Genomic DNA, 27,024 nt, shown 5'->3' with positions numbered 1-27,024 from the left:
CTATATTGCATAAGGACAAGCTTCGATTAAATTTATACCCTAAATTCACCCCCAGTCTGAGTTTCACCTGAACTAGCCTATCCGCTTACCTGCATTTGTCCCAAAACTTCACACATCCTGAGAAGAAAGGAGGCTCCATTCCCTCAGTGTTTGGCAAGGCTTAGCCTTTCATAACCTGCAGAGTATGAAAACAATCAGGAAATCCTCTGGACTATTTGTCACCATAATGGACAGAGCCAAGGGTCAGGTTATATTCTCTCAAAGAATCTCAAAATGGATGTTGGCCTGCATGTAGACAACTGATATCAGCAAATCTTCCCCCTCCTCATGGGGTAAGAGCTCATTCCACAAGAATGCAAGCAACATCTATGGCTTCTTTTCAATAGGGGTGCCTCTAATTGATAATTGTAAGGCAGCTACATGGCACTCAGTCCACACATTTATTAGACACTGTGCCTTAGTACAGGACTCCTCTGCTGATGCATCTTTTGGAACAGCAGTCCTTTGTTCAGCTCTGCCATCTACAACCTCTCGCCCTCCTATTTGAGTACTTCTTGTCAATCATCCACAGTGGAATACACATAGGAATCAGCACTCAGAAGAACCTCCCGTTACTAAATATAAGTAACTTTTTTTTCCAGTTTTTCTGAGCGTCAATAAAATTAGACGTGGTCTTCAAAAATTACCATGTTAGACAGACCAACAGAGAAATGACATCAAATTGAGTGTGAGGCCTCATTTTGCTTGGCCAGCAAGAAGTGCATATATCATCACATGATTTGTGTTGTATCCCATTCACCCATCCTTCAGGAGATGGTATGCTCTTCAGAGCCGGGACTGAATCTTTCTTTGCATTTTTAAAGTGCCTAGAGCCTTTGGGAACTACTAGAGTATAAATAAAAACAAAAATCCTGCTAATCTACTAGTTTACTCAGAGAAGAAAGGAGAAAGTAATTAGGAAAAAGTCATGCAGAATAAAGAACTGCATGAATATCAAAACAACATAAGAGATCAGATGACTGGAAAAGGTGAGGGGTGGTAAAAGAAAAACTCAGATATACAGAAAATGAAGTGTATGAAGGAGGGTGGATGAATGAAGTATTAGCTAGAAGGGGAAGTGCTTTGTTAGTAAGGGAATTTGCTTGGATTTTTAGCCAAGAATAAGGTTGAGAACCAGAGCCCCTGGAGCCATATACCTGAACCCGCAAGCTGGGAGTTTTTTGTTTTTTTTGTTGTTTTTTTTTTTTTTTACTTTGTCTGATACAGTGTTACTTAAAGCACTTTGGTATTTAGAACAACTTTGTTTTATTTTTTAACATCCAGATATTTTATTTACCTACAGGTGAGTTCATTATCGGTCGTGTTATTAAAGCTATGAATAATAGCTGGCATCCAGAATGCTTCTGCTGTGATATCTGCCAACAAGTACTGGCAGATATTGGATTTGTCAAGAATGCTGGCAGGTAGATCTTCACCCTCTTCTGTATTGATCATAAGCAAAGTGAAGTGATGATGGGGTTTACAGTTTATTAAGGCTTCTAAAAATCTTTAGCTGACATGATGTAACCTCTTTAATAAAACACAGTTAAAGGAGTATCTAAAGTATCTCTGTTTACGTGTAAAGTTCCTTTATTGGACAGAGGTTCAAGCAAGTATGATCTGCAGAGAACACAGATCAGAAATTAAATGTAAATATTAAATATTGATTTGTTTTTTAATACTTACAAAAACATTTAAAGAATGTTCCACTACACCTTCCGACTTTCCATCAAGGTCACCTTCTGGGTATATCTGTTATCTTACGTCACTCAGTGCCAGTGGTACTTTGAGATATAATAGGGGAGAACATTTTGGAAGTAGTGTACCAGAGAGAGATAAATGTACCCCATTAATTCTTTTACATGATGTCAGATTTTTTCTAGTGTATTCCAGCAACTCATGCATCACAACCAGTGGTGCTGAGGTACTAAAAATTTAGACAAAAGTGTACACACCTACCTTGCACCACTTTGGAATTCTGATGGCACCTCTCCAGAATAAAGTGCATTGCTACACTCAGTGCTTTTTATTTTCTGTTTTTATGCTTTTTTGTGTGTGAATTTTACCTGACTGAGATGATTTTATATTAGGGAGCTTGGAAAAAGCAGTAGTTTGGTTCATACGTAAAAATGTTGCTCTTCTTTGCAAGCTGTTTCAAGGCCATTGTGGGTCACGTTGTGATACCCTTACTCTGACTTATTAGCAGCACCTTACTCCTGGAGTAGTCCCCTTAAATACAATGGGACTATTCCTAGAGTAAGATTTTTTCAATGTGAGTAAATGTCCTGGGCCACTATCTTGCAAACAGATACATGCTTAACTTTAAGCATGTGACTTCACATGGAAAAGTGACATTCATACATAAGTACAGAATCAGAGCTTAAGTGAGCATATAGCTTCCCATCTAAACTTCCGTGATTCACAGAGTAAAACACTTGGCAACAAAAATCTTTAGCAAATTCTAATTCCTTTTTTACTTTTACAAGTACATTAAATGCAAGAGAAGAGAAGAATGAGTGCCTGGGCTGGATGGAAGTAAACTGACTTTTTTCCCCTGTGTTGAGCTTGGGTTTCTCTTAAGGGTACTGCTTATATGATTTATTCAAATAACAGATTGAATTGAGATCCTAATAGATTTTTGTTTGTGTTTTTATTGTGTGGTAAAATTCCAAAAAGTATTTGTCATAAATATAAAGGGAAGGGTAAACACCTTTAAAATCCCTCCTGGCCAGAGGAAAAAGCCTTTCACCTGTAAAGGGTTAAGAAGCTAGGATAATCTCGCTGGCACCTGACCAAAATGACCAGTGAGGAGACAAGATAATTGCTAAAGCTGGGGGGAGGGAGAAACAAAGCCTCTCTCTCTGTCTGTGTGATGCTTTTGCTGGGGACAGAAAAGGAATGGAGTCTTAGAACTTAGTAAGTAATCTAGTTAGATATGCGTTAGATTCTGATTTCTTTAAATGGCTGAGAGAATAAGCTGTGTTGAATGGAATGGATATTCCTGTTTGTGTCCTTTTGTAACTTAAGGTTTTGCCTAGAGGGATTCTCTATGTTTTGAAACTAATTACCCTGTAAGGTATTACCATCCTGATTTTACAGAGGTGATTCTTTTTACTTTTTTTTCTATTAAAATTCTTCTTTTAAGAAACTGAATGCTTTTTTCATTGTTCTTAAGATTCAAGGGTTTGGGTCTGTGGTAACTTATGCAAATTGGTGAGGATTTTTATCAAACCTTCCCCAGGAAAGGGGGTGTAAGATTTGGGAGGATTTTGGGGGGGAAAGATGTTTCCAAACGGACTCGTTCCCAGTAACCGGTGTTGGACGTTCGGTGGTAGCAGCGAAAGTCCAAGGGCAAAAGGTAAAATAGTTTGTACCTTGGGGAAGTTTTAACCTAAGCTGGTAAAAGTAAGCTTAGATGGTTTTCATGCAGGTCCCCACATCTGTACTCTAGAGTTCAGAGTGGGGAAGGAACCTTGACAGTAATTATTACTGTTACTGTTTTTTCTCTGTTTTTAGGCATCTTTGCCGTCCTTGTCACAACCGGGAGAAAGCCAGGGGTCTGGGAAAATACATCTGCCAGAAGTGCCATGCCATTATTGATGAACAACCGCTCATATTCAAGAATGATCCCTATCATCCTGATCATTTCAACTGTGCCAATTGCGGGTAATTGTATTTTAGAGAAGAAAAAAACCTTAAGAAAATGCTGATTTTCATTTGTTTTGTCTGTTTAAATTTAAAGTCAGCTGTATTGATGTAATCCACATTATCAGAGTGTGATTCTTTGTCCCCTCTAGAAGCTAGACCATGTATGGAAGTTTGAGTCTGCCATTACCTCTGGGCTCATGGACTTGATCCTTTAGCTCAAACAGTAGAGGGTCATAGATTACAGAAATCTGGGGTTCAGTCCTCTCTCAGACAAGCTTTAATGAAAGCTGAGGTTCTGGAGCACAAGATGGTATCTTGGGAGAGGTTGTAGTAACATTGTGTGTACCCCCAATTCTAGCTCTGGGCACAGATGAGGGTTTCGGTAGTGAGGAAAGGACAGATTTTGGTAGTACTATAAGAAACAGAAGTGACCAGATTTACTGAGAGACTGGATACAGGGGAGAACAGGAGAGAGGAGTTGAAGATGACACTAAGGTTGCATTCCTTGGAGGATAATCCAGTTACAAGTGACAAAAGAGATAGAGGATGAAGTGGAGAGGAATTAAGAGGAAAGATGAGAATTTCATTTTGGAAAGAGATTGAGTTTGAAATGGTGATAGAAGATGTGAGACTTGACAGAACCTCACCCCATGCAATTCTTTAAAATAATCGAACCATTTGTAACAGTGAGGGTAATAAACCACTGGAACAGTGTTCTGGTTCACTTGAAATGGTATCAGACTTATCAGTGATCTGATTTACAGACACTCACGTATGTGTGGCACATAATATTGACTAGGATTTAAGATTATAAGCATTGTGGTCTGAAGGAATAAAAAGTCAAAATGCCCAAAACCATAGGCTGAATGAGCTGCTATTTAGCAGTAATCTTAATTATAAACTAAGAAATCTCAGTGAATTTTCTATTTTTCTTGTTTAAAAAAAAATAAAAAGTTCAGTCCCTTCACCTCCCCCACTTGCTTCCCTCTTTTGCTGCTTAACATCCTCTGCCTCCTCTAGTTTTTAAAAGCAAATTGTAAATTCTTCCCTATTCTTTCTTTGAAACAATGTGTCTTTAGCTGTGGCAGCTGGTCCTTGTCTTCAGGGCTGAGCCACTTCCCCAATTTTTACAGGCTGTGATGGCAGCTGTGTTGAGACTATACAGCAGAACCCCTATAGCTCTTGGGGCAATTCTGAGGAAATTGTGTTTCAGCTTCAAACAGCTCCTCGGAGAATCTGTGGATTTTCAAAGTGGCCTCGCAGCAGCTGGAAAAGGCAATTTTCCATCCCCTGGAGGGACTAAAGGTTGCATGGATATTAGCAGTGGGTAAACACAGATTTTCCCCCAGATTCCATGTCCTGCACAGAGATGCTGGTTGGAGGAATTATGGGAGATAACACAGGTGCATTAGTTTGTAGCTGACCATCCAGTAATTTGGTGGTAGGGAAGTTTTCACTTTAGATATTTAGTGCCACAGCAAAGATCAGTTTAAAAAGAATCTGTAATCCTAAATCAAGAGCAACCAAATGAGACCATCATTGATTATACAGGTTGAACCTCTCTAGTCTGGCACTCTCTGGTCCGGCAACATCCATGGTCTGGCATGATTTTGTAACACTGTTTGTAAATTGTGTAACAATACTAACACTTTGTTATGAAGAGAGCTGGTAAGCCTTGTCTAGGCAGTGTTGCAAGCGTTGTTCCATTTAGTCTCCTCTGTGAAATGAAAATAAAACGAGACCCGCTCGCTACAATATTGACCTTCCGTGGTTCGGCAAATTCTCTGGTACAGGTCCTGAGGGTGCCAGACTAAAAAGGTTAAACCTGTAGTCCGTTTTAAAGCTTAATTCTGACAACGTCATTTTTACTGTTCTTAATAACATCATTATTCAGATTTATCATCCAATTTAGTGGTTAAAACAAAAAGGTGTACAGAGATTCTGAGATAGTAAGAATATACATGACTGTCACATATAGGTACATATTTTTCTTTATCGCTGAACCCTGTAAAGGCATGCATGATTGACTTGGCCTAGAGCACTAAATTCCAGTCTCAACTACACTGATGTTAATCCACAGGAAATCAGATGACTGTAGTGGATTACACTAGTGTCACTGAGAACAGAAGTTAGCCCAGTGTGTCTAGGACCTTTGTCTACACTAACGAGGGAAGTCAATCTAAGTTACGCTGTTAAGTTACGTAAATTATGTAGCTGAAATCGAGGTAGCTTAGATCGACTTACAGCGGTGTCTACACCACGGTATGTCGGCGGGAGGCGCTCTCCCATCAATTTATCTACGTCTTTACCAGACTCGCTAAATCAATGCTGCTGCATCAATCACAGCTGCACCGATTTAGCCCATAGTAAAGACAAGCCCTAGATTTTACAAATGTTCAGTGTAGATGGCATGTAAGAAAATGATGAAACTATTATAAATCAGATATTTAAAGAAAGTAAAAAACTTAATGTATTATACTTATCATACATTTCTGAGTTTTCCAGGCAAACATTCAATCTTCAAGATAAAATCCGATGAACCAAGCTATTTTGAACACTAGTTTCTATAATGGAGTGTAAATAAAACTTTTGAAATGAATTCATAAAAATAAAATCATGCCTTCAAAACCACCCATTAACTAAAATCATTCTTTGTATTCTCAGATTCTTTGTGTTTATGTTTGATTCATTAATTTTTGAACAGGAAGGAACTTACTGCTGATGCTCGTGAGTTGAAGGGAGAATTATATTGTTTACCATGCCATGATAAAATGGGTGTCCCCATCTGTGGAGCATGTAGGAGACCAATTGAAGGACGAGTGGTGAATGCTATGGGGAAACAGTGGCATGTGGAGGTAAATATCAGAGTGTATTGTATTTTATAAATATTGGCATGAATATACTAGGTCTGGAATTTTATGGGTCAGTTTCAATAGAAAGGATTAGAAAATTCTACAGAAATGGTCGGTAAAGTAAGTTGTAGAGCATGTCTTCAGTTGTAATCACACACACAGTTTATTCCATTTTGAAAAATTCTGCATTTTGAGAGTGATTCCCTATATTTCAGATGAGAAATAGTTGTAGAACTCAAAATATCTCTTTAATCAACAGAAACTTTTTAAGTGTCTATATACACAAGGACATTGTCATGAAGGTATGGTTTAGCTGCCACAAATTTCATGTGTGGTCTTGGGCAAATTATTATCCCCATTTTACAGATGGAGATGCAGACACAGAGAGATTAAATAATGACATTGCCTACTTTCCAGGCTGTGTATCAAGTTAAGTTCACTGTTCAAAAAGGTGCTTTTGAGATCCTTGGAAAGCACTATAGAAGTGCAAAGTATTATACAGAAATGTAGTAATATTTTGCATAAATACTATTCATTACAAACTGGAGAATTGATTTGAAATAAATAGGATTAAATTCAATAATGACAAATGCAAAGTGCTGCACATAGGAAGGAATAATGAATTGTAAAACTACAAAATGGGAAATGACTGCCTACAAAGGAGTATTGCAGAAAAGTGTCTGGCGTTTATAGTAGATCACAAACTAAATATGAGTCAACAATGTAATACCGCTGCAAAAAAGCAAACGGCATTCTGGGTCGTATTAGCAAGAATGTTGTAAGCAAGACATGAGAAATAATTACTTCACTCTAGTGATAAGGCCTCAGTAGAAGTACTGGGTACAGTTCTGGAAACTTCAGGAAACCACACTTCAGGAAAGATGTGGACAAATTGGGGAAAGTCCAGAGTAGAGCAGCAAAAACAATTAAAGATCTAGAAACTATGACCTATGTGGAAAGGTTGAAACAATTGGGTTGGTTTAGTCTGGAGAAGAGAAGACTGAGAGGCGACGTGATACATAAAAGGTTGCTATACAGGGGGAGGAGGGCGAGATAAATTTTTCAGTCAGCAAACCTCTGAATGTGACCCACCCCTTATAAATTAAAAACCTTTTTTTATATTTAACACTATTATAAATGCTGGAGGCGAAGTGGAATTTGGGGATGGAGGCTGACAGCTCACGACCTCCATGTAATAACCTCACGACCCCCGTTTGAGAACCCCCGGTCTAAAGGGACAGTGAAAGATGACTATAAAGTTTTAGATCCCAGAAAAAGCATTCAGTATTTCTGATCAATCAAAAATAGGTGAATACCGCCACCTACAGGTCAAAACCCAGAAGTATTGTCATTACCATAGAAGCCCACAGTGTGGCAAACCCTTTCTCAAGCTGTGTCAAATGCTGTGCCGAGCACATGCAGCATTTATATTTGAATTCTGTTCAGTCAGTTTTCAGTCTAAGACTTCTGTGGCAGGGGTCCACAAATGAAAAAAGGTTGAAGACCATTGGTTTAGACATTAGGAAAATCTTTCTAAGTAAGAGTAGTTAAGCACTGGAACAAATTACTTAGGGAGGTTGTGGAATCTCTATCATTGAAGGTTTTTAAGAACAGATTAGACAAACACCTGTTAGGGATGGTCTAGAGCTAATTAGTCCTGTTTCAGTGCAAGGGGTTAGACCCGGTGACCTAGTAAGGTCCTTTTCAGTCCTACATTTCTATGATTCTGTTACAAAGTTTCATAATACTACTTTGCCATCTATGACACCTTCTATTTGAAAATCTTAAAGCATTTCACAAACAATTGTTGAGCGTTTCAAAGAAGTGCAGGAGATTTAGCCATGAATCTTTCATGAAATTTAATGGAATATATGTAGCTAAATCCTTTAAACTGCTTTGAAAATCTCAATCAATAAATTTATCCTTATACCACATTCTGGTGAGGTAGGCAAGTAGTATTATGCCCATCTTATGGATGGGAGAATTGAGGCAAAAAGAAATTAAGTGACTCCAAAGGGGCAGGGTCATAAATGGAACCCAGATCTGCTTACTCCTGCTCCCTTAATCACAAGATCATCCTTCCTCCTCAGATATCTTAAAATAAATAAATAAAAAACACACCACCATTGATCAGGTTATTCTGATTGCCAAACAATAAGCGTAGCAATAAAGTTTCTTTAAGTTAAAGAATTTTCCATGATATCAACACAGTTTATCAACTAATAATGAATCCAAAACCTTTTCTTCAGTTTGTTTTTCTTCAGTCTATTTTCTTTAAAATATAAGACTTTAAAATGAGCAATATTTTTTTAATGTTTTAAATCTACAAGTAATAAAAGTGTTTCTAATTTTAAAGAAGGCATTACGAGCACGCTGTCCTTCAGTAATGCTCAGTCCTGAATATCTGTTTCCAAAGAAATGCCATTAACTCAACCAATCCAGAGACAATTTATATCATTTTCTTTGCAGCATTTTGTTTGTGCAAAGTGTGAAAAGCCATTTCTTGGTCATCGTCACTACGAGAGGAAGGGCTTGGCATATTGTGAAACCCATTACAATCAGGTAATGCTGAATTTTTTATCTTAGCCATTAATAAATTCATGATTCATCAATTCACTTATATCTGTAGGAGAGAAAAATATTAACACTAAGGGACTAGTTTTGCCTTCTGACAACCATCTGTGTCTTGAAAAGTAGTGTCCATAGTATTGTAATTCCTTAAATGTTTTAACATATTTCTGCAAATGGTTCAAGTATTTAAAAACAAAACTATTAAGGACTTAACAAAACATTCAGTTTATACTCGGCATTCAAATCCATAATTACTAATGACTGTAGGACTATTGGCTGTGAACTTTGTAATATCTGCAAGGTCAGTGCACCTGTTCAGTGCTGCTAATGACACCCATCTTTTCCAAGAATCTAAGGAAAATTTGTCACTCAGTGTCTAGGGTTTAACACTAGGCCTTAGTTAATAGAGTGGCTTTCCTTATAGCCGCTACCGCACAATGATATGATTCTACATGAAGATATGCTGTGTAACCGAGCTTGACTCACTTTTTCTCCATCTAAGACTGCAAATACCAAATGCATTTGTCAGAGAACACCACCTAGTGACTACTTTCATTTTCATACATGGATTATAGTCAATGTTCCTTTCCCCTACAAACCCCTTTTTAATAGTCACTTAGATACCACAGCAAGGAGCGTAGTTTAAACATACAAAAGATTTTTTTTCAGAGTAGCAGCCGTGTTAGTCTGTATTCGCAAAAAGAAAAGGAGTAATTGTGGCACCTTAGAGACTAACAAATTTATTAGAGCATAAGCTTTCGTGAGCTATGCATCCGATGAAGTGAGCTGTAGCTCACGAAAGCTTATGCTCTAAAAAAGATTTTTTGTGAGTGTATTCTGTTAACTGTTAAAATAAACTTGTTGCAACTATTTTAAACATGAGCAAACTGCAAAGTGTCACATGTACACACCTTTTGGCACTTAAAAAGTGGGTAATAAGCTCCATAGTTCTATGGCATGTATTAATTACAGATACCTGATTATTCAGTTTTGAAGGTTTGATGTTTGAAATGTTAATAGTATAGCTGTAAATAAGAAATGCCATAACACTACAGATGTTACGTAAAATTTGGGCCAAAAGTAGAGTGAGAGGGTGGATGGGTGTGTACATAAAAATTGAAACTAAGCAACAGAAAGAGCAAGGCGTTGTTCTAGACATGCAGGAGAACCTGAAAGTTCAAATTGATTAGAATCAAGTGATATACAAAAGTGAAACTGTCTAGCTTAATTTTCCAAGATGAAAGAAATGCAAAAAGGAAACAAAACGTAATTAGTAGAGAAGAAAACATAAATTAAACATTATTTTTCATGTTTAATAATGAAGGGTCTTATTTGTAATGGGAATGGATAGAAGACTTTAGGGAAAAAAAGAATTAAGTAATTTGACAGTAGGCATTCCTTTAATCTTACTGAGTTTGTTAGAAAAGTTGCTATGTCCATATGTGGAGTTGCAGTTATATTGTTTCTAAAATTCTACCCAGGATAAGTTTTTAAAGTTAAAAATTCATATTTCCCCCTATCCACAGCTGTTTGGTGATGTTTGTTTCCACTGTAATCGTGTGATTGAAGGAGATGGTAAGCATTTCTTAAATTGCATTTTTTTTTTTTTTGGTCAAGTCACTTCAGTAGGAAGCACTTACTAAAAGAGGTACTAGGGAAAGGGAAAACTAGTGTTGAATCCCTTTAGAAATGCTGATTCCCATAATGCCTTTTTCTAAATTCTTCAGAGTTTCTGTGAGTGAAATAAGAGAATGAAATGGCAAGGCCCCAGTCCCTTAGTGAGTTTTACACAGGCAGCTTCCTTTACATGTGTGGAACCCCACTGACTTTAATAGACCTCGATGCAGGTACAATAATCTACATGCATGCACCTCATTACAGAATTAGGGCCTAAGGGCCTGATTTTTAAAGGTATTTAGGTGCCTAAAGAGGTAGATAGGTGCCTAGTGGGATTTTCAAAAACTCATAGGCACCTAATTTCCATGATTTTAATGGAAATTAGGCACCTAGGAGCTTTGAAATCCCATTAGGTTGCTATCTGCATCTTTAGGTACCTACATATTTTATTTTAAAAAAAAATAAAAATCTGGCCTTAAGTCTGTAGAAGTGATGCTGTCACAAACACTGCCAAAGGAGTAGCATTCAGCAAAACAATGTGTCTATAAAGACAATCCAGAAGCCCATTAACCTGGAGTGTGGCTGTTGACAACCAACTGGGACACGGTGGTAGAGAAAGCAGATAATTTAATATGAGGCAATACAAAACCAATACCTACCTTACAACAACACCTAGCTGAACCAATACCATGTACCAGTAATAGCACCAGCTAAACCAAAAGCAGTAATCAAGTGGGATAAGACCCAGACACTTTAAAAGGACATCATGGATTATAATCACTACACTAAAGGATGAGCTCCAGATTCAGATGATGTGCTTTCCATATAGTTTCAAGACTCCATTCTACCTATAAAACTACAATTTAGGAGTCTTCTTGAAGGAAATATTCTACTTACCTTCATTAAAATCCTCCAAAAACAAATAAAAATCTGGTGAAACAGGTAACTTCAGCCTTGTATGATAACTAGGTACATGTTTCAAATGTACATAATGTAATCTGGCTGCCTCATACTGTATGTTCTGGTTGCTAAACTGAGCAAATTGTAGTGTCTCATTTCATTGCTCTAGGGGTAATTTTTAATCATTGTTTTAAATTTATTCTGTTATTCTACCAAAGAGGGAGGGATGAACATGTCAGGCAGCCAGTTAACTATAGCAGGATCTATATGGTTGTCTGCCTCAGAGGGATCATCTGTGGAGCGATGCATCAATTATCTATGTGATTAGGTTACCTCTGACAAACAGCAGAGTACCTTTCTCCAAAATGACACTTATTGAACAACTAGCATCCAGAAGTGCTTGCCCAACGGTGACAGCTACTATAATTGAACATGACTACAGCTGTCTGACAATAGTCAGTTTCATTCATAGTAGGCAATTGGGTTGCCAACCCTCCCGGTATCAGGTGCTATGTCCCGGAGGCTACTGCAGCCAAACTGGCTCTAAAAGTCCGGCGGCGCAGCCCTGCCTGCCTGCCTGCTCTGGCGGCCGTGCGTCGCTCCCGAAAGCAGCCATCATGTGCCTGTGGCCCCTGGGAGCGGGGGAAGGGGGACTCTGTGTGCTGCCCCCGCCCCGAGCTCTGATTCCGCAGCTCCCATTGGCAGGAGAACTGTGGCCAATGGGAGCTGCAAGGGTGGCGTTTGCTGGCACAGGCAGCACATGGAGCCCTCTGCCCCCCTCCCCGACACCCTGGGGCTGCAGGAGATGTGCTGGCTGCTTCTGGGAGCTGCGCGGGGCCAGGGCAGGCACAGAGTCTGCCTTAGCCCCGCTGTGCCGCCAACCAGAACCTGCACCCATCACCCTCTCCTGCACCCCAATCTCCTGGCCCAGCCCTGAGCCCTCTCCAGCAACCAAACTCCCTCCCAGAGCCTGCACCCCATATCCTCTTCTGCACCCCAACCCCTTGCCCCAGGCTCGACCTGGAGCCCCCTCCCACACTCCAAACCCCTCTGCCCCAGCCCAGAGCCTGCAGCCCAACTCTTTGCTCCAGGCCAGTGAAAGTGAGTGAAGGTGATGGATAGCGAGTGAAGGAAGTAGGGAGGAATGGAGTGAGCGGGGAGGGGCCCCGGGGAAGGGGCGGGGCAAGGGTATTTGAGTTTTTGTGATTAGACAGTTGGCAACCCTAATAGGCAACCTTGGGTGCATTAGTGCATATAGTGGAGCAGCACCTGTTGATCTGAACTAAGAAGAGGAAATAGACCTTTTTTGGCAAGGGAAGAGGTAGAAGGTGTTGGGATCTTTATTTGAGTATTCAAATGGACCAACACCAGAATTCAGCCAAAGATTTCTTTTTTAATCCAAAGACTAAATTGGCTTTTATATGGTTACTCTAAGTATTAGTTAGCTAAACTTCATTTAGTGAACCTAACATGTACCCATATAACTAACAGCTATCAGTCATACAACAGGATTAGGCCCAGAATGCTCAAACCCATACTGGCTGGCTTCAGCTAAACAAGCAGGCACTAGCATGTGGCCCCACCTATTCCCTTCCCTCTTTTATATCTTACAATAAACAGGCTTACATATCTGACGTCACTGAGTTTTAGGTATCCACCTTTGTCAAAACTGGTTAGAACAGGGGTGGGCAAACTACGGCCTGGAGGACACATCCTGCCCTTCAGATGTTTTAATCTGATCCTTGAGCTCCTGCCAGGGAGCGGGCTCCAGGGCTTCCCACAGCTCCCAGAAGCAGCAGCATGTCCCCTCTCTGGCTCCGCCTCCTACATGGAGGCGCAGCCTGGCAGCTCTGCATGCTGCCTCCGCCTCAAGCGCCGCCACCGCCGCCAATGGGAGCTGCAGGGGCGGTGCCTGCAGACAGGGCGTGTGTAGAGCTGCCTGGCCGCACCTCCATGTAGGAGCCAGAGGGGGGCATGCCGCTGCTTCTGGGAGCTGCTTGAGGTAAGTGCCACCCAGAGCCTGCATCCCTGACCCGCTCCAGCACCCTAACCCCCTGCCCCAGCCCTGATCCCCCTCCTGTCCCCCAAACCCCTCGCTCCCACCCTCCTGCACCCCAGAGCCCTGCCCCCCTGCCACCCTCTGCCCCAGCCCAGAACCCCATTCCACACCCTGAACTCCTCATTTCTGGCCCCACCCAAGAGCCCGCACCCCCAGCCAGAGCCCTCACCCCTTCCCGCACCCCAGCTCCCAATTTCATGAGCATTCATGGCCCACCATACAATTTCCATACCCAGATGTGGCCCTCGGGCCAAAAAGTTTCCCAACCCCTGGGTTAGAACAGTGCTTGACCAGTTTGCTGGCAAATGCCCAGGAACTTCAAGGACTTCCCTCACAATACTTCACTGATTTCTATCACATCTGCAAAAGTCCCAGAAACTTCTTCTCCTATGAATCATTCCTTGCTAACAAAGGCTCTAAGTTTCATTTCTCTAAGTTTCATTTTGTTCTTTTTCCTAAAAAAGCATGCTTTAGGAGCTTTCATTTCTTAATTCTCAGCAACCCTATGTAAAAGAAGCAGAATCGAGAGATACTAAGGAAGAGGAAGTAGAGACTGACATAAACAAAGTGGGAAAGAAAGGCAACTTTGATTCAAGATTAAAATGGAGCTATTCTAGAGCAGAGCTATCACAAAACAAAGAGCGTAGCTAAAAGTTAAGCATCAGCAAAAACACTGAAGTAATTTAGAGGCATCTATGCCTGCTACTGAGTATATGCAGTCTCTCTCCTTTCCCTCACTTCATTTTTATTATTATCCATAATTTTATCTCTAATTGAGAAACAAATTTAAAAATAATCACCTTTTGCTGTATGTCTTATGAATGTGTGAACTTCAGAAGTTTTTAACAAATGCCTTTGTTTATTGAACTGCTAATATTGTCTTTTTCCCCCTCCCCCTAGTTGTCTCTGCTCTGAATAAGGCATGGTGTGTGAACTGTTTCGCTTGTTCCACTTGCAACACTAAGTTAACACTCAAGTAAGTTTATTAGACAGTTTAAGAAGATGGAAAACAGTTATGATCTCTTCAGAACAGATCAATAGTCACCTTTCAAGCACAGGTTTCAGAGTAGCAGCCGTGTTAGTCTGTATTCGCAAAAAACAAAAGGAGTACTTGTGGCCACAAGTACTCCTTTTCTTTCTTTCAAGCACAGCTGTTCTAGTCATAGTTTAACTGTAATGGTATAGAACAGGGGTCTCAAACTCACGGCCCGCAGGCCATCTGTGACCTGCAAACCTCCCCAATGTGGCCTGCGGGGCTCCAGCAGTTTTGGGGCCGGGTCTCGCCCTTGGCCCCACCTGCCGCCCTTGGGTGCTCCCCCCCGCCCCTCCCTCCCCCCCCGCAGGTGATTTACAATGGCCTGGGGCCCCGGCAGTGCAGCAGATCTGAGGGGTGTCTGCCAGCCCCTCCCTGCGGTCCTGGGGTGGGGCAGGGCTTTGTCTCTGTGCGCTGCCCCACCCCGAGCGCCCCTGCAGCCAGTGAGAAGCTGCGGGGGCAGTGCCTGGGTGCAGCAGAGCGTGGAGGCCCCCTGGCCTGTCCCGCCTTGAAGCCCCAGGTAAGCGCCGCACCCCCCCGATCCACATACCGCCTCCCTCCCCCAAACTCCCTCCCAGAGCCTGCACCCCCAGCCCCTGCCTCAGTCCAGAGCCTGCACCCAGCACCCAAACTGTATCCCAGAGCCTGCACCCCAGACCCTCTCTCCCACCCAAACTCCCTCTCAGAGCCCAATCTCTCACCCCTTCTGCATCCAAACTCCCTCCCAGAGCCTGCACCCCAATCCCCTACCCCAGACCTCCTCACCCACCCAAACTCCCTCCCAGAGCCTTAGGCAGGTGGGGGGCTGAGTTTTTGGGGGGGAGGAGTTTTGGGGGGGCGGGTTCTGGGCGGCATGAGTGACATTATTGGCCTGCTGGGAGGATTTGAAGACTGGCCCTAAGGTAAATTGAGTTTGAGACCCCTGGTATAGAACATTTATAGACAACTTCTTGTAAATGATATATATGTTTGTTCCTGTTGCTCCATTTACTACTTTAAAATCTATTTTTTCTTTGTGTTCAATTCTTCTTTCAGCTATGACTTATTCTTAAACCTTTTCCTGTTCTTTCCACTGTTTTCCTCTGTGTCTTATCTAAAGGGATAAGTTTGTTGAAATTGATCTAAAACCTGTCTGCAAACACTGTTATGAGAAAATGCCAGAAGAATTTAAACGTCGACTTGCCAAACGGGAGCGAGAAGCAAAGGATAAAGACAAGCTGAAAAAGAAAAAGCCAATCTGTTTGTAAACTTTTCTTTTCCTCCCTATCACAATCTCTGCTCTTTCTTCTTTGGTCAGTGTTTAGGACACGTATTTTTCTTTTAGTTTTATGCATGTGTTTGTGATAATCAAAGACAGAACAACTATTAATTTACACCTATGATTTGAAATTTTGAACGCTACATTTTAATATGTTAAGTTTACGCCATTGTGCTCAGAAATTGAGCTTGAAAATTTTCTTAAATAGCAAAATTCATAAATTTTGGACTTCTCAGAGAAAAATTCTTACCTTGCTGAACAGACTGTTTTAGACCACCGTGTAGCTATGATCTCATTCCAGCTTCCCAAATTGCATAAATTTTGTGCATATTGTTAATTACATATGCCAGTAGGCATTTGTGCGCATGCAGGCTGAATAGTTAGCTGTCCGCCTGCCTATCTGCATGCTCAAATGCAGGATTATGCTTAGAAAACTTGGGGATGCAGATTTAGAAGCTGGTTGTGAAAACCTGATAGTTATGAAATTCCACTTTTAGTAAATGCCTTGTGCTTCCATTTTAACAGTCTACAAAATGGTTTTTAAGCCAATATAAAATGTCAGTCCCTGAAAACAATATTGCATGCTGAGTACATTTTCTTGTTTTAAGACTTTTTCGCTAACATTAACATTCTACTCCATTTTTAAATTACTGTATCACAACGGCACTCAATTAGACATATAACCATAATTCAGTAGCAGAGATGGGACTATGCGAATCCACATATTCTTCTTTGAGTGCTTGCTAATGTTCATTCTATTGTAGGAGTGCGCACGCCCTTGTGTGCAGCCGTTGGAGACTTTTGCCTTAGCGGTACCCGTAGAGCTGGCTGTGCTGCCCTCTGGAGTGCCGCACTCCTGGTGCAGTATATCAGGCGCTGCCGGCCCTGCACCTTCTCAGCTCCTTCTTACTGCCCATGGTGGTTAATCGGAGCACCTCTGTCCTTTGCTTTGCAAGTGATCAGTGGTTATTCTTCATCTGTTTAGCCTTGTTGTTAGTTAGTCTTTAAGTCCTCTTTAAATGTTTAGTTAGATAGTGTCCCAGCGGGAACTTGGCCCCCGGAGAGCATGCCCCAATCTCCAGGTTTCTAGCCCTCCTCGTCCTGTAACAGGCCTATGCCTGTTAGTGACCCTCACAAGACCTGTTATAGTGCCTTGGGGAAACTCATATAAAGGAGCACTATCATATATGCCAGAACTTTCATCCACGGACTCAGAAGGAGCATGATATCCGCCTCAGGGCTCTTCTGATACAGGCTGCCCTGCGTCCAGCTACAAAGCCAGTGCAGCCTGAACTGGCACCCAGTGCTTCAACTTCGGTGTGTAGCACACTTCTGGCACCAGGGTCCTCCCAGCACCAATCCCTGTCACCAGTGCCAAAGAAGAAGCCTAAGAATACGGCACCAGCCAAGACCGACCAAGGGGTTCCGGGCAAGGAACTCTGTTCGTGCCTTATGCCCACTCCAGACCCGTTGAATTTTTCGACCGCAGGGGGTTCCTCTCCCAGAAAGGACCCGCCACTGACTCCAGGGAGCGGTAAAGGGCCTAAGCAAATGGCATAACCGGCCCCCTCCAGGGGCCTGGCACCGGGAGAGTCCACAGCGTGTCCACAGTCCTCCTCTGTGTGTGGAAAGGACCCAGCTAGGGCTTCCCGTGAGGGCAAGACCGCCGGAAAGGCCTCACACAAATCAGGTGAGCGCTGCCGGTCTCCAGAGCCAAGACAGAGTTAGAAGTTGCCACATTCTTGGTCTCCGCGTCAGCCTAGGTCTCCAGCTAGCCACTACAAGTTGCTGGCACCGTGCTCTCTATCTCCGTTGTCACGTTGAGATTCACCCAGGCGTCGTCAATCACTCTGGTACCAGTTCTCATCCCGCCATCAGTCACCATCGCCAAGACCTTGAGGGCACTCCCCGACATGATGCCGCTTCCCCTACCCCCCAGCATCAGTCGGACTGGTCCTGGCACCGGTCTCCAGCAGCAACCATGAGATGTCAGACTCAAGCCTCCACAGCCCCACCCTGGTCGCTGGAGGGAGATGACTTCTCGGGCTTGGAGGTGCAATTCAGTCCCTCGCCCAGACAGCGTGAGTGGGCTCCATAGGGCGCATCAGCAACATCGGTGCCGACCTGGCGCGAAAGCCAGTGGCCGAACTAATGGCTGAATTGGAACACATGGGGCATTCCTATCATGCCAGTGCCCCACTCCCACCAGACCTCAGTTGCAGCATCACAAGCGGCACTCCTGGCATTTGCGGCACCGGGCTTGGTGCAGGACCTCCCAGCGACCACCTCATGTGAGAAGCCAGTACCCATCCCAAGGCCGCCCTCCCCATGTGGACAGAGACACCACCGGGGCCCCCTCAGCCACCCAGTCATCTTTCCCCTCCCCAGATGAAGTGGTAGTGGCACCGACTAAAGCTAGCCCACTGGACAATTTCCACAAGCATCGGGCTTTGCTCCGCAGGGTGGCTGCTGACTTGAGCCTCAAAGTGGAGGAGATTGAGGAGCAGATGGACATGCTTTTTAATGTGCTCTCTGTGGCCGCCCCAACCCGGGTCACGCTCCCAATTCACGAAGGGGTGAATATTGCCAAGGTCATCTGGCAGACCCCGTCCTCCATCCCGCCCACCTCGAAAAGGGTGGAAAAGAAGTACTTCATTCCTGCAAAGGAATTCGAGTACTTATATACTCGTCCGCCACCAGGTTCGTTTGTCATGTTGGCGGCCAATGAGCAGGACAAACAGGGCCCACCACTTCTACCCCTAAGAATAAAGAGGCGAAAAGACTAGTCTTATTTGGCCAAAAGATTTTTTCTGTGGCTAGGCTCCAGTTTCAGTTGGCAAATCACTAGGCCCTCTTGGGCCGCTACAGTTTTAACTTGTGGGGCTCTCTCCTCAAGTTCAAGGACTCCAGTTCCCTGGAAGCGGCCCAGAAATTCTCCATCCTGGTCGAGGAATGGACAGTGGCTGCTCAGTCCTCTTGCCAGATGGTCTAGGATGCCGTCGATTCAGCTGTCCGAGTGGTCGCCTCAGTGGTGGTCATGCGGTGCAGCTCCTGGCTCCAGACCTCCGGCCTGTCCCAAGAGATGCAGGCCTCAATCCAGGACCTTCCGTTTGATGGTGTCGGCCTGGTTTCTGATCAAACGGATGCGCGTCTGCATGACCTGTCCTACAGGACACAAAGGTGACCCTCTGCTTCCTGGGAATGCCCATGTTTCAGTTGTCTAGGCAACAGTTCCGGCCTCCCCCACCTCCTAGGCAGTGGCAACCTCGGCGGGGGCCTACAAGGAAAAGAGACACTCGGTTCAACCGCTGCTGCCTTTCGTTGTCCCGATCTCCTGCACAGCCTGGCCTGGCAAAACACCAGGGGGGCCAGAAGAGCTCATTTTGAGGGTGCGCTTGGGAGCGACGCACCAGCCAACTGCCTGCATCCTTCCTGCCCCTTACTTGACTGCCTTTTCTCTGACCACTTGACCTGGTCATGGGTTACCTTGGACCATTGGGTCCTGTACATAGTGGCTCAGGGCTACACACTACAATTTTTGGCCACCCCTCGTTCCGCCCCCTTCCCTGCACTTCCCTATCCCTCTTCAGGGACCCTTCTCACAAGCAGCTCCTCGTTCAGGAGGTCGAGAACCTCCTACGCTTGGGGGTTGTGGAGCAAGTTCCTCAGGATATGCAAGGAACAGGATTCTACTCCCGCTACGTCCTAATCCTGAAGGCAAATGGGAGGCTCAGATCCATCTTGGACCTGCAGGGCCTCAACAAGTCTCTGTTGAAGTTGAAGCCATGGTATCCCTGGCTTCCATCATCCCTTCTCTGGATCTGGGGGTCTGGTACACCACTCTCGACTTAAGACGCTTATTTTCATATCTTTATTTTCCTGGGGCACAGACATTTTCTGCACTTTATAGGGGCAAGGAGCCACTTCCAGTTTACGGCGCTGCCCTTTGGCCTGTCCTCGGCTCCCAGGGTATTCACGAAATGCATGGCGTCAGTGGCGGCTTAACTGAGGTGTCAAGGGGTCCAGATCTTCCCATATCTTGATAATGGCTCATCAAAGGCAGGCCTTTGGAGGAGCTCCAGAGGAGGCTCGATCTGGTGCGCTCCACCTGCAGCGACTTGGGTCTCCTAATAAACAGAATAATCCATGTTAGCACCAGTTCAACACATAGAGTTCATCTGTGCAGTTCTCGACTCCAGGTGGGCCAGGGCATTCCTGCCGGAAGTGCGTTTTCAAACCATGTTAGACCTGATCACCCACATACAGAGTTAACCGCTCACTACAACCCACATGTGCCTGCAACTGATGGGCCACATGCAAGTACGTGGTAAGCCATGCCTGGCTTCATCTGAGGCCCCCACAGATGTTACTGGCCTCAGTCTACATTCCCAGCAGGCACCCCCTGGACTGAGTGGTCATGGTGCTGAGTCGTGTCCTCTCACTGCTCGACTGGTGGCGGGATCCTAGATTGGTTCTGCGGGGAGACCCTTTTGCAACCCTGTCACCCTTGCTCACCTTAGTCTCAGATGCCTCAGACCTGGCCTGGGGGCCATTGGCTGCAGCATGACCTCGCCTTTCATATCAATGTCAGGGAACTCAGAGTGGTTCACCTGGCACGTCAGGCTTTCCTGCCAGGTTTTCGGTCCTCTGTTGGGAAGCACTCAGCCTTTGGGACTTTTGTGTGTGGAAGGACGTTCATTTGGTGGCCACCCACCTGCCCAGTACCAAGAACATCCTGGCGGATCGCCTCAGTAGGACCTTCTTGTCTCACCACGAATGGTCGCTCTACTCGGAAGTGGACAGCCTAGTCTTCTGAAGGTGGGGACTCCCCAGCTGGACCTGTTCATGTCCAGATGGAACAGGAAGTGCCACATGTTCTGTTCTCTGCATAGCAGGGACAAGGGCTCCCTGTGAGACACCTTCCTGATCCCATGGTCGGGAGCACTCATGTATGCCTTCCTGCCGATGCCGCTGATCCACAAGGTCCTGCTCAAAGTGAAGTGAGGCAAAGCTTCAGTCATCCTCATAGCCTCAGCGTGGTCTCGTCAGCACTGGTTTGCCATGTTCCTGAACCTTTCAGCAGCCACCCCATTACAGCTGCCTCTTTGGCCGGACCTACTGTCCCAGAACCATGGCAGGGTGCTGCACCCAAACCTGGCGGCACTGCACCCAACAGCCTAGTTTCTGCGGGGAGGAACGGCCGTGTTTTGCCAGTGTCCATCAGGTCTTGCTGGGCAGCAGCAAGCCCCCCACTACGACTACCTATGTATCAAAATGGAAGCGGTTCCGTGTTGGGCCACAGATTGTCATATCCTGCAGGATGTCCTGGACTATTTACTACACCTAAATCTCCAGAACCTGTCGCTGTCCTCGATCAGGGTGCACCTGGTGGCTATTTCAACTTCCACCCTCCGTTTCAAGGCAGGTCGGTCTTCGCACATCCCATGACAGCACGGTTTCTGAAAGGTCTGGAGTGTCTTTACCCGCATGTCCATGACCCGGTCCCTTCTTGGGACCCGAACCTTGTGCTTTTCAGGCTCATGGTGCCTGCCTTTGAGCCCCTGGCTTCCTGCTTCCTTCTGCTGTTATCCTGGAATGTCTCGTTAGTCACTATAACTTCAGCCTGTAGGGTGTCTGAGATCATGGCACTCACGTCCGAGTTCCCATATGCCAGGGGTTCTCAAACTGGGGGTCAGGACCCCTCAAAGGGTCATGAGGTTATTACCTGAGGGGTCGTGAGCTGTCAACCTCCAACCCAAACCCCACTTTTCCTCCAGAATTTATAATGGTGTTAAATACATAAAAATGTGTTTTTAATTTATAACGGGGAGTCGCACTCAGAGGCTTGCTATGTGAAAGGGGTCACCAATACAAAAGTTTGAGAACCACTGCCAAATATGATCTTCTATAAGGACACGGTCCATCTGCGTATGCACCTGGCCTTTCTGCCCAAGGTCGTCTCCCAGTTCCACACAAGTCAGGACATATATTTTCCGGTGCTTTGCTCGAAGCTTCATGCGAGGGATGAGGAACGCAGGCTGCACACCTTGGACGTTAGGGGAGCTCTGGCCTTCTACATAGAGAGAATGAAGCTATTCCGTAAGTCTCCGCAGCTGTTTGTTGCTGTCACGGACCAAGTGAAGGGTTGTGCAGTGTCTACCCAGAGGATCTCGTCCTGGATCATGGCTTGTATCCGCTACTGATATGAGCTGGCGAAGATGCCCCCACCACCGATTGTGACGGCCCACTTCACTAGAGCAGAGACCTTGGCGGCGGCCTTTCTCAGTCAGGTGCTGATCCAAGAAATTTGCCATGCCGCGATCTGGTTGTACATCCACACTTTTGCCTTGCACTATGCGCTGATCCAGCAGGCTCAGGCTGATGCTAGTTTCGGCAGTACCACAATCTGCAAAACTGTGAACTTCGAGTCCACAGAATCCTGGGATTCTGCTTGTAAGTCTCCTACAATGGAATCAACATGAACAAGCACTAGATAAAGAAAAAACGGTTACCTATCTTTTTGTAATTCTTGTTCTTCGAGATATGTTGCTCATGTCCATTCTATTACCCGCCCTCCTGCTCCTCTTTTGGAGTTGTTGGCAAGAAGGAACTGAGAGGGCTCAGGGCCAGCGGCACCTGATATACTGCGCCATGAGCACGGCACTCCAGAGGGTGCCACAGCCGGCCCCATAGGTACCGCTAAGGCAAAAGTTTACGACGGCTGCGCACGTGTGCGCGTGCTCACCTACAATGGAATGGACATGAGCAACGCACCTCGAAGAACAACTGTTACAAAAATGTGGTAACTGGTTTTTGCAAACTCTGTCAAGATGCCCTCTGAATAGTAATTGACTTGTTTCTTACAGTTCATACAGAGTTTACATTTTGTTTTTTGGAGTTCTCCAAAAGTTCTTTATAATGAGGTTTTTGATTTTTTAAAATAAAGTTTATAATTCACATTGGACTGAGTCTCCTGTTACAATCCATCATATTTCTGCAAAGTGACGTTGAAATTAACAGCTCCTGGAGTCCCATGGGAGATCAGAAAATCCAATATGTCCAATATGATAAACAGAAGAGTTTTACTGTTTAAATATTGAAAAGACTTGTTAAAATATCAGACACAGTCAACTTGAAAATTACATTTCCAGCTGAAAATTTAGTATGTATAAGTAACTCGAGAGATTACTATAATTGAAAGAAATTAAATAGCATTTTATTTTTCTGTTTCTCCAGTTTGTTTATTGTGCATTTGATAGCAATTTGTTTTATTCTTTTGTTGATACAGTGGCACTTCCTGTCTCATGGGCAAACTGGCTCATAACTGCCTTCTGCAGGAATTCTTCCGTTTTCCTCTGCAGCAGCTAGTACTCGCAACTGTCAGAGACAGGATACGTATATATGGCCACTGCTCTGATCCAGTATGGAAATTCATAGCATCTTCTGCACAACAGTTCTTGCCTATACCCACATCAGATATCTGTAGGTACATAAGGCTGGGTGTCCACAGACTTCTGAAAATATATCGTGTATCTTTACTGTTAGGTTTATAATTCAGTGGTTGCACAACACATAGAGTTGCATAAAACAATTTTCCTCAGTAGCCAAAAGTTTTCTGTTTTCCTGTATAGCTGTTTCTTTCACTTCAGCTATTGACTTTTGGGTCTCTTTCACATAAAAATTGACTATATGTGCAATGATTGGCATCTCAATTTTTCAAAACTCAAATCTGTCACCTTTAGCAATTTCACTTGTACTTAACCTGCCAGGGTTAAAAAATAAATAAATAAAAATCAAAAGTCTCTCCTGAATTTGGGTTTCCCTTCTTGAATGTTGGCACCCAGTGACAAAGCTGGGCATTGCTAATAACAAGTATAATTGTATGTAACATAAAAAAATAGATTCAAGTATACATCTATATTTGTTGTCTTGCTGTATCATATATAATCTTAACTCCTTGTATATATTGAGCAAAAATACTGAAAAAGCATTATTTTGCTGCCTGCACTATGTCAATATGACATGCTACAAATACTCTTTGAAATCTTTCACAAAAGATATTTTTCCTTTTTTATCATTTGTAGGAACAAATTTGTTGAATTTGATATGAAGCCTGTCTGCAAGAAATGTTATGAGAAGTTTCCTCTGGAGTTGAAAAAAAGACTGAAGAAACTAGCTGAAACTTTAGGGAGGAAGTAAAGACGACTCCTAGTCCTCCTGTGCAAAAATGAGAAAATGTTACAGATATTACTTGACTTTTATTTTATTTTTCTTTGAGGCTACAATCAGCAATACATATGCAAAGAAAATGAGTTTCCTTGATGCATGACTACCTTCATACTAAAGTACTTTCCTCTTATCGCCCGCAAAAATGCATCTAAAAACCCTCTACATTTTATATAAACCTCATAACTAGCAAAAACAAAATATCTTCAATTCTGTATTTGACATTTACATTTATACATATTTGTTGATATGTAGATTTACTTGCATAATAAATTGCAGATACAAATTCATGTAAAACTCTTATGTCTCTGCCTTGAACCCAGATTTCAGTGGAATTCTGTACAGACATAAGATCTGCTTGTGCATATCCTGCAGTGACTTAACAGATGAGCCTAGCTTTCTGTATACGAATAGTGCTGTTGAAGTTAATGGTAATACTTGTGCATAGAATTAAGCACGTTTGTAAGTCATGAAATGACTGTAGCATCACTTTTTATGGAATTATTCGTTTTTAGATTCAGATCCATGTAGTCATTATGAAGCCTTATTTTAAATGTATCTGAAGAAAGTCAAACTTCTAAGTGCAACCACTGCAAAAGTGTAATGCCTTTAATAGATGTATCTTACATAATTAATCTTCGTATATCAGACTTAAAAGTTGTAATGAAAATATAGAAAACTTATTCCTGTTGCAAGAAATATGCATATTCAGAGCTACCTGAATTTTGCTATGTTCCGTTTAAAATAATACGGTAACATTCATGAGTGTTTTTGTATTTTACTTACATTTTGTGCCTTATTCTTCTGTATCTTTCACAACAGTATTCAAAAACATTGATGCATTAAATATATATACAGTTTTATTTTTATTTTATATTTTTATGCAGAAAACGTATACCAGGTATTATAAGAGATAATATGCCTTAACTACTTCAGCTCTATAGAATGTATGAAGTTTGTTTGCTTGGTTTTTTTTTCAAATTTGAGAACACCTGAATTTTAAAAAATACATTATTTTGCTTCTAGGCTGAATTAATTTTTTACTAGTACATGAAATAATTCTCGCTCATCTCTGAATGTTACTTTTACACCAGTGAGTGTCTGTATAAACAGTCTATCCTGGAAGGTGCTGAGCACCTTCAACTTTTGTGTCAGTCTTGAAGAACTGGGTCCAAACTGATCAGAATTCCCTATAACATACTTCTAAGTCTTATGCTATTCATTTGTAATCATAAAGAATCTTGGGTTTTTTCCTTTCCTCTATAAAGGTGCAGTAGTATGGCAAACTTGTTTAACAAAATTAATAAACCTTTTTTTCCTTTACTATAGCAATCTAAACAGATTGTATAGGATTATTCTCTACCAACTAAAGTCTCATTTCATATCTTCAAGAAAAAATATCCCTTAGTTGGTTTAAATGCTAAGCTTCCCAGTGTGATTAATAAAGGTTATAGAATTTAACTTGTCTGACTTTTTCTTAAAGGAATGTTTGGTTGTGAAGGTGAGAGACCCCATATATGTTCTCTTTGACTAACTAGTGCTACACACCGAACTGACTCCATAGGCTGTATTTCCCTTACTGTACTTTTACCTTAAAGCAGAACTACAGTCTCTCTATTTCCCACTTTAATAAATTAATTTAGCTTTTAAATTTCAGATACCGTTCAGTGGATAGTTGAATTGTCTAGGAAATGTTCAAAATAAAATACTTGCTAACTTTTCTTAGACAAAATAATTTAAAATAGGCTAGTTTTGAAATTTACCCCTGAATGTCACCCCGCCCCCATCCAACACAGTCAGTCAGTCATCACACATTTTCACATTAGCACACAGGTCACTTTTGACATTTAACAATTATGCAGATTACATTTATTTTCCTTACAAATTATAATCAAAACTAGAAAAGAGCAAGGAACTTCAGAGGGCCCAAATAAAGCTAGTGAATGGCTAGCATGATCCCATATGAAATTCACTGATGACAAATGCAAGGCAATAGACATTGAAAAGTTAAATCCACACACTTATTGAGTTCTAAGTTAACTGTAACAACTCAGGAAAAAGACCTGGGCACCACTGAGGCCATCACTGTGTGGTAAAGGTACTGTGTAAATGTTATAATATACGTACATAATCAGCGGCATAACCTGACCTCCCATTTAGTCCTAAAAAACCAGGAGTACTTGTGGCACCTTAGAGACTAACATTTATTTGAGCATAAGCTTTCGTGGGCTACAGCCCACTTCATCAGATGCATAGAATGGAACATATAGTAAAAGATACATACATACCTACAGAGAACATGAAAAAGTGGAGTAAGAGGTTCTAAGAGGATGGCATGGTATGGTATTGCCACCCTTACTTCTGGGCTGCTGCCTGCAGAGCTGGGCCCTCAGTCAGCAGCCACCACTCTCCGGCTGCCCAGTTCTGAAGGCAGCAGCTCTGAAGTAAGGGTGGCAATACCATACCATGCCATCCTTACTTCTGTGCTGCTGCTGGCGGGGCGCTGCCTTCAGAGCTGGACGCCCGGCTAACAGCCGCCATTCTCCAGCCACCCAGTTCTGAAGGCAGCACCGAAGTAAGAGTGGCAATACCGTGACCCCACCTAAAATAATCCTGTGACCCCCATGCAAATCCCTTTTGGGTAAGGACGCCCAATTTGAGAAATGTTGGTCTCCCCCATGAAATCTGTATAGTAAAGGGTAAAATCGCACAAAAGACCATATTTCACGGTCGGTGACGCATTTTTCATGGCCATGAATTTGGTAGAGCTCTAAGCATGTACTTCAGAGCACTACAACCAATTCCACATCAACTGTCGTTC

The 27,024-nt window shown here is 43.1% G+C and overlaps 1 protein-coding gene across 12 annotated transcripts in view; it reads left to right on the top strand.

Annotated features, from left to right (window-relative positions):
* LIMS1 (LIM zinc finger domain containing 1) overlaps positions 1-25,660 on the top strand; it is a 135,468-nt gene extending 109,808 nt beyond the window's left edge. For 10 of the 12 annotated variants that reach the window (XM_038406166.2, XM_043510197.1, XM_043510577.1 and 7 more), the window contains 7 exons: positions 1,343-1,463; positions 3,556-3,705; positions 6,392-6,542; positions 9,009-9,101; positions 10,637-10,685; positions 14,587-14,662; positions 24,062-25,660. In XM_038406166.2, coding sequence (XP_038262094.1) covers positions 1,343-1,463; positions 3,556-3,705; positions 6,392-6,542; positions 9,009-9,101; positions 10,637-10,685; positions 14,587-14,662; positions 24,062-24,176 — 755 coding nt within the window. In that variant the 3' untranslated portion in view covers positions 24,177-25,660. The other 2 variants (XM_043510630.1, XM_043510531.1) reach the window with 2 other exon arrangements.
* Positions 25,661-27,024: the final 1,364 nt, after the last annotated feature.

The sequence above is a fragment of the Dermochelys coriacea genome, chromosome 1 (assembly GCF_009764565.3).
Source record: "Dermochelys coriacea isolate rDerCor1 chromosome 1, rDerCor1.pri.v4, whole genome shotgun sequence".
NCBI classification, from domain to species: Eukaryota; Metazoa; Chordata; order Testudines; family Dermochelyidae; genus Dermochelys; species Dermochelys coriacea.
Note: the sequence above shows the minus strand (reverse complement) of the source record. Positions and strands in the feature narration are given on the sequence as shown.